General features: G+C 47.6%; 1 protein-coding gene across 1 annotated transcript; it reads right to left on the bottom strand.

Moving 5' to 3' along the window:
- Positions 1-5,171: 5,171 nt before the first annotated feature.
- LOC120846546 lies at positions 5,172-7,619 on the bottom strand. Its single transcript, XM_040218351.1, has one exon. The coding sequence runs from the start codon at positions 7,617-7,619 to the stop codon at positions 5,172-5,174; it is 2,448 nt and encodes an 815-aa protein (XP_040074285.1).
- Positions 7,620-8,252: the final 633 nt, after the last annotated feature.

Genomic DNA, 8,252 nt, shown 5'->3' on the forward strand with positions numbered 1-8,252 from the left:
TGTTTCGTCAGAATATTAAGTAAGCATCGCAAAGCCCAAAATGCAATAAAATATGATTAATAAAGAAGGTCAAAGTTCATTTATGTTTGCTCTAATATTATTTGAAGAAAGTAACATCGATTGAAGAGGTGCCAATTAGCTGGTGGTAGGCATTTATAGCTATACCAGTTTTCACCTCAAGAAAAAAGGAAGTTCTGCTCCATGTCCCTACTCTGCACGAAGTAGTTCTTACGAGATTTGGTTGTGGAGGCAGAAGCGATGTTTTTGGCGTTTGAAACTTTTACGTCTTGATAAAGTAACATGTATCTAATCTAAAATGCACCTACATATATCTCAATTCTCAGCACAAAGAAGGAAATTAGTAATGCTCTGCTAGAAGCCGTATTTTTTTTACTACGGTTCTTAAGGTGAAAACGAGTATAGACGAAAACTGGAATTGATAATAGTGACGCAAAATCAAGAAACGTAGAGCGGAGCTATCATGCAATCTCGCTATAAAGATTCACAAATGCTTCGGATTGATTGTTACAAACAAGAAGGTAAAATCCGAAGTTTGCTTAGATTTGAACTCGCACTTGGGAGAGTCAAACTCAGATCATAAATGTGGGTGTAACTATGAAGTACTTATAATGAAGGAAGTAAGGAGGACCGTATACAGAATGTGAAGGTAAGCTGACAAGCTCGCTCCCACGAGAAGTACGCATCGAACAATAGAAGTTTTATGTATTTTGGTTTTTTGCTAATGGGCAATTACGTTTGATATAATAGGGCTAAATTTTTTTTAAATTTATTTTTATTTGTGAATTTTAAGGTATGGTTTCAACATGTACCATGCATTCAGGTGATCGTCAAAAAGAACTAGACCAGCGCTCTTGTAAAGAAATGCTATGCACCCGCAGATATACAGTGTTCCGAAAACTTACTCGATAGGGAAGCCTTTTTAACTTAGTTCTGGTTTCCCTACCAAAATGCACACCCGTGCCGGCGGTCCCTGCTGCCTCGTGTCCAAAGCGCCTACATAGTACCGGCCGCCGGACATTTTCGCCTGACGTAGATGAACCCAAGAATCAAAGCTTATCCTTTCAATGTCCCTCGAACAGCACAGTGCGCCATTTCGACGCCTCGCGCCGCACTTCCTTCGCTCCTTCGAGGGAAGTGAGGGGAGAGTTGCACGATTTGGACATTTAGAGCAGGACACTTGGAGCAAATATGAGCTCTTGACGGGTAAGCGGCCGGTCTAGCCATGGACGGGCGTCTGCTTGGCAGGTGAAGCAAAAGCTCTTAGCTAGCCCTGGGCGATGGCAAGAGCTGACCATTTCGCCTTACACTCCAAAGACTATATCGCAAAAGCGAGCCACCGTCGACAGGCATTCCAGAACAACATATTTTCATCAAAGCACATCTACTTTAAATTTCCAAACGTCCCGGCTCCCTCACTTCTGCCCCAAGCGCGGTGTATACCTCTCCATCAATCACACCTACGGGTCCTGTAATTAGACATGCACACGTTACTTAAACAAGTAAATAAATTATCTTCTTCGTTACTCGTTTAATAAGTAGTAACTTGGTAGGTTACTCCTTACTCCTATTAAAAATGAATCCGTTCCTTCTTAAAATGAAACGACACTAAATTTGTCGTCTCACTGTAGCAGTAGCCGCCTTCCGATATTTGTTACATACTTAATTTCCACATTGCGCAATATGTTGATTGGAAGAATCAACTGGGGATTAGCTTTGCCGTGGAAGCGCCTGTTATGCATGTGCGTAAAACACTGACATTAAAAACAAGAACATTGTCTGCTCCCTCTGATGTGCTAGCTGGTTGCTGATATTATTTTGTTGTATGTTTTAGCCGAGAGAGATTTTTGGTTGAAACGCTCTGCCTTAGGTAACAACCAAGTTGTGTAATTTCTGTCGTACACGTCCCCCTCCAAGAGTGACTAAATAACGTTAATCGCTACTCTCTCGAAAAGTGACTACAGAACGGAATACTGTTTTTTTTCTCGAAAAGTAACTACAGTAAATGGTTACTTCGTTACCGATAAATGTAATTGAATACAGGTAACGTTTAATCTTGCAAACACTTTATGTACACGCCGGCCAGTAACTCATCCACTCTTCCCCCGATTTCCCCCACACCCTTTCGTGGGGGAAACGGCTGGTTCATCCCCAGGCAGCGAAGCACTGGCCCCCTTGCTGAATCCATCCGCGAGACTTACGCTGGACGGGCCGTCCTGACCGGGACGTAGTTCCTAAGCACAATAAACTTTAGCTCTTTTTAAGCCGGTAGCGTTAAGGAGCTCGCGTCGCAGAAAAGCCGGCGTCGGTGGAGTTGAGACGGGGGAATTCAGATTGCTCATTAGGGTTATGATTGTCACCGCCCGTTGGCAGAAGAAGACAAAGACCATGAGAGTATCGGGAATGAGAAATACGTAATATTATTTAAGCGAGCGGAAGAACTCTAATGAGAAAGAAAGATAAAAGTTAACCGTCAGAAAAGAAAGAGAGAATTACCAAAAAAAAAGAAGAGTACAATAAAGAAATCTCTACACGCGTCTCAACACTAATCAAAGTTCCGTCAAGTCATAGACACATCAGGTGAATCTCGCTCACGAGTCCTCCGTGGCCTGTCCTCGTGAAGGCGGTTGTCTTCGCCTCGATGGTTGGAGGTCATAGCGCAGACTTGGCCGGGAGCTGTGCATGGCAGTCCCAGATGTCGGAGTCCAGCGAAGGTTCCGTCGACCAGATCGCTAGACTCAACGTTCCGCTGACCGTGGCAGCTCTTGAGCGATCTGCAGGCCGACCGTCGCGGTCCGTGCTTCGCTTCCAATAGACCCTTTTCAAAAGTCAGAGTCCTCTTGTGGCAGTATAAAAAGCTCCATTATTGCCGCTCTAATGGCGGTGATAGGAGATCATGCGCGGCTAAATCAAACACCCTCGATTCCGTGCATCGAAGCTGACCTGAAAGGACCAACATCTTTTCCTTTTTCTGCTCTATGCTTTCGAAGACGTTCGATTTTTCTGGTGTGGAGAAACAGTGTAGTTCCGCCATTAGAGCGTCGGGTCTGGCTCTGCACAAGGTGGGTAGACTGACTTTCGTAAAGGGTCTATTGCCTGCTCGGTCGCGCGCTCCCCACCTCGTGCTCTTCCGAATCTTCTTCGTCTTCGATCGCGGCCGCGGCGCTATCATTGTCATGAGGATCGTGACATTTCCCCCAACTTTTAAAAACTTCATCTCATGAAGATTTCTGCACGTGACGACGTCGTTGATACATGGTCGTTGTCGCCATACACGCGCACACACAGTCACTTTCTTGCAGCACCCGCGCACGTGTTCGACCTGCATGCATAAAGTCAAAACAAATCGTTTTCCACGAAGTTCACACTTCCATAATTAACAAAAATACTTTTTTTTCATTTCCCCAGATACTTTTCAATCATTTCAAACCTTTTCCGTACCACTAGAAGGCTCACGTTTGATCACTAAATTTGCCAAAAACACGTTTACTAAAATACAAAACGAGATCCCCCTTCCTTTCTTGTTGAAACAAGAATCCTATGTTGACATCATACGAAACGTACGTTCACTGTTCACATTACTTAATCTGTTTCCACGTTCCGCGTCGTAAAAAGAAAGGAAACTCCGCTTTAGACCTCAACGCGACTCATGAAGTCCGCTCCAACATTATTAGATCCCTTGATATATTCTACGTGGAAATTCTGGTCTTGCAGCCCCAGACTCCATCGCATCACGCGGCTGTTAGCATGCTTCGCCCTGTTCAGAAATTCCAACGGTCGGTGATCAGTCTAAATTCGAAATTTCCGTCCATGTAGAAACAGCCTAAATCTCTCGACGGCCCATACAATTGCCAAGCATTCTTTTTCTATGGTGGCATAATTCCTCTCTGGTTTGCTCAGCCTCCTGCTAGCATATGCCACCGGGTGTAACAAGCCTTCGCTTTCCTGCAGCAGTACCGCACCCAAACACGCATCAGACGCATCTGTACGTAAAACAAACTCCTTTTCGGGATCTGGTGCCAGTAAGATAGGCGACCGCGACAAGCACCTCTTCAACTCCTCAAATGCCTCCTCCTGGTCTTCACCCCACTCGACTTCATTTCGTGCTCCTTTCCTCGTGAGTTCCACCAGTGGAGCAGCAAGATCCGCGTAATTTGGTACAAACTCGCGGTAGTACCCAGATAATCCAAGAAATGACCTGACTTGGCGTTTCGTCACTGGTCGCGGTGCATCTTGAATCCTTTCAAGGATCTCCGCGTTGGGCGCGATCCGTCCTCCTCCTAGCTCGTGCCCGAGGAAGACCGTCTCGGTGAACCCCACCTCACACTTCTTTGGTCGCGCTGTGATGTTAGCGGCTTGCAGACGATCGAAAACTGTTCTCAGAGTTTCCATGTGCTGTGCCCATGAGTCTGATGCTATCAGGATGTCGTCAATATAGTGATGAGCGTCAGCGATTCCACCAAGTAGCTTCCTCATCAGTCTTGTAAAGATAGCCGAGGCAGTCTTAAGCCCGAACGGCATAAACCTGAATTGGTAGTGTCCACTTCCTGAAGAGAATGCAGTTTTCTCTTTGGCCGACTCCTCCAACGGGATCTGCCAGTATCCCCTCGATAAGTCTAATTTCGAAAAGAACCTCTTTCGTCCCACGTTAGCAAAGGTGACATCAATCCTTGGGATAGGCTCCGCGTCTACCTTCAGCACGTCATTCAATCTTCGATAATCCACGCAAAATCTATTGGACCCGTCTTTCTTTTTAACGATCACGACCGGTGCATTGTAGGGTGACGTACACCGTTCGATGACTCCCAGTTGTAGCATCTCCGAGATCTCCTCTTCTACTACGTCTTGGACCGCAAAGGGCAGCGCATATTGTCTCACACGGACTGGTTCCTCAGTGGTCAGTTTCAAGTCACACGTTACCAAGTTGGTCTGGCCGGGTCGATCTGAAAACACCGACTGGTATTGTCCAATTAATCTCCATACCTCGTCCTTTTCCTTGTCCTGCAAGTCCTCGTTGACGACGACATCTTGCCAAGACTGTTCTGTAGTGTTTCTTTCGGAAAGAGTCTTCTCGCTGAAGTCTTGCGTCACCGCGCCGCAACTTGGCCGATTCATCCCGTACTCCAGCCTTTCTTCATATTTCTTTAACATATTCACGTGGAATACTTTCTTCCGCCCACATCAAGCTCGTAGTCGACTTCATTTCTTCTACTTGAGACTTCAAAGGGTCCCTTCCATTGCATGATCAGTTTATTATGATCGCTTGGAAGCAGTATGAGAACCAAGTCCCCTGGTCTCAGTTGGCGGGTGACGGTCTTCTTGTCATAGTATTTTTTGTACTTGCCCTTGGCTTCTTCCAAACAATGGTGAGCCAACTCGCATGTCCCTTCCAGTTTATTTCTCAATTCTAGGACATGGGTGTAGGTCGTCTTGAGGTCAGCTTTGAGAGACTCGTTGGACCATATCTCCTTGAGGATGGCCAAAGGCCCGCGCACCTTCCTCCCATAGAGCAACTCAAAAGGTGAGAACTTCAGGCTTGCTTGCGGGACTTCTCTGTAGGCAAACAGCAATGCCGGAAGGTACCTATCACAGTCTTTGGGCCTTTCCTGACACATTCGTTTCATCATCTGTTTGATGGTTCCGTTAAATCTCTCAACCAGTCCATTCGCCATCGGGTGGTAAGGGGTGGTCAGTAGACGCTTCACCGAAAGAAGTTTCCTCACCTCCTTCATGAGATCTGAGGTGAAGCAGGAGCCTCGATCGCTAAGGACCTCTGATGGAATGCCGTACCTGGCAAACATCTCTAGGAGCGCTTCTGCCACTTGCTCTGTCCCAATGTTCCTCAAGGGGACAGCGTCCGGGTACCTTGTGGCCATGTCCACCATCGTCAAAATATATCGGTTGCCCGAACTTGCTGTTGGTCTAATTGGCCCGATGATGTCGACTGCCACTCGCTTGAATGGTGTGTCGATTGTAGGCATGGTCCCCAGAGGTGCTTTGCCCACTCTTCCTTTTGGCACTGTTCGTTGGCAGACGTCGCATGAGCGAACATACCGCTTGATGTCGCTCTGAATTCCAGGCCAGAAGAACTCTTCTGTCGCCAATGCAAGCGTATTCTTCACACCTTGATGTCCAGACATGATGCCATCGTGTGCCATTGACAACACAGTTGGCCTGTATCTCGTTGGGAGCACTAATTGCTCAATGCTTCTCCCAGTGGCGAACACGCAGCTTCGGAAAAGCAAGTTGTTTCGAATCACCATGTCATATCTTGTCCGGCATTTGTGTTTCCTTATCACTTTTCCTACGTTGTCGAAGCACTTCTTCAGGGATGGATCATTCCTCTGCTCCTTCGAGAGCTCCTCTGCTGTCGTTTCAAGGATTGGAACCTGTGGTACGTTCAAGGGTGCCTGTCCTCTATTGCTACCGTTCTTCGCCTGTCCAAGTCCGGCGACGTTGACATGTAGCATTGTAGAGTGGTTACTTGGGACGTGTCGTGATGAATCAGCTCTGTTCTTCTCGATTCTCTGCTCTTCCATGTCCTCGCAACCCAGATGCTCGGTCCGCGGTGGAATTTCGGTGCTGCTCTGTTGGTCGCACTTCCAGGCCGGGTCCGGCTCGTGTGCCTCTCTTGCCTGGGGGATGTTGCCGAGAACTAAATCGTACAGTGGGTTGTCAATACATTTTGCGATAACTTTTCCAACGAAGAAAGGTGTATCAACAAAGATCTCAGCCTCTGGTAGGTATTTTACGGTTCGGTCAAGCAAAAATACAGGGCTTGATTTGCCAGTGTAGCACTCGACAGGGACTAGGCTCTTTTTCACAACTACGGTATTACAGCCGGTGTCCCGCAGCACTGTTACCTTCTGTTCCCCAACACGACCTTCAACTACAGGCATGTTATCCACCAAGAACTTGGGTGCTCGTCCAACAGCCGCATTTACAACTGGGATCCTGCCTCCATTCTTGAGGGTAATGTAGGAATCGTCCGGTTCCCCTTGCCTTTCATCCGATGCTGTCCATAGGCAAGGAACTTGGGTCTTATCCCCAGACCTCAGGTTGCATCTTTCAGCTTTATGCCCCGGCTTCCCACAGTGCCAACACGTAGATGGTCTACAGTATTTGCTTCGACTCTGGCAGTTCTCTGCCTTGTGCCCTATCTTGTTACACAAGAAACATCGGAGAGTTCTCCTTACATCCTCCTTCAGCGCGTTACCGGATGTCCTCATGCTGGCATTAAACTCACGTTCGTCTCCTTTCGCTTTTTCATTGCTCGGTTGAACTTGCGCCTCTAGAAATACGTCAGCCTTTCCTGCCAGATCGTCTAGCGTCGTGCAGTCCCTTTCTTTCAAGAAAACGGTTAGCTTGCTGGAACATGTTTTAATAAACTGTTCGATGAGCATCGTCTCTCGTAGCGCCACGAAGCTCTTCTCCACCTCAGCAACTTCCAACCATCTATCAAAATATCCGGCCAACCTCGCCGCAAACTGTCGTCTAGTTTCTCCGTCTCCTGGTTTCGCATCGCGAAATTTCTCACGATAACCTTCTTTGGTATATCGGAACCTCTGCAGCAGCGCGAGCTTCACCTTGGTGTAATCCATCGCGTCCGCAGGAGTCAAGCGACCAACAACGCTCAATGCCTCTCCCGTTAGGCATAAACTCAGGGTGGTTGCCCACTTCTCTTGTGGCCATTCTAGACCTGTCGCCGTACGCTCAAATCTTTGCAAATAAGCGTCGAGGTCATCGCGCTTCTCGTTGTATTGCGGAATAAGCTTATGAGGGCTTGCCCGATGACTTGGTCCAGCTGAATTACTTCGGTCCCCCTCGTCTCGTGCCACGCGAGTTTCTCTTTCCTGAGCCGCGATTCGCAATTCTAATATCTCGCGCTCTTTGTCTAATCTGATGGCTTCGGCCTGGCATGCGCGTTCTCTCGCTCGTTGTTCTTCTTTTGCCGCCTCGCGCGCCTGTGCTCGCTCTTCTCTCAAATAGTTCTTTTCTCGCTCGACCCAGTTCCTGAGCTCTTCACCAACGTACCCCAGCTCTTTTCCGGCCGCCATCAGCTTCTCAGTTTCTACAATCCCGGAACTAGCCATGACAGTGCTCCCGCTCTCCCAAACAAGCGTGATGTAATAAGTGGGCTAATATCCTGGCAAGCTCGCCATTGTCACCGCCCGTTGGCAGAAGAGGAAGACAAAGACCATGAGAGTATCGGGAATGAGAAATACGTAATATTA

The sequence above is a fragment of the Ixodes scapularis genome, unplaced genomic scaffold, assembly GCF_016920785.2.
Source record: "Ixodes scapularis isolate PalLabHiFi unplaced genomic scaffold, ASM1692078v2 PGA_scaffold13__105_contigs__length_92229423, whole genome shotgun sequence".
NCBI lineage: Eukaryota > Metazoa > Arthropoda > Arachnida > Ixodida > Ixodidae > Ixodes > Ixodes scapularis.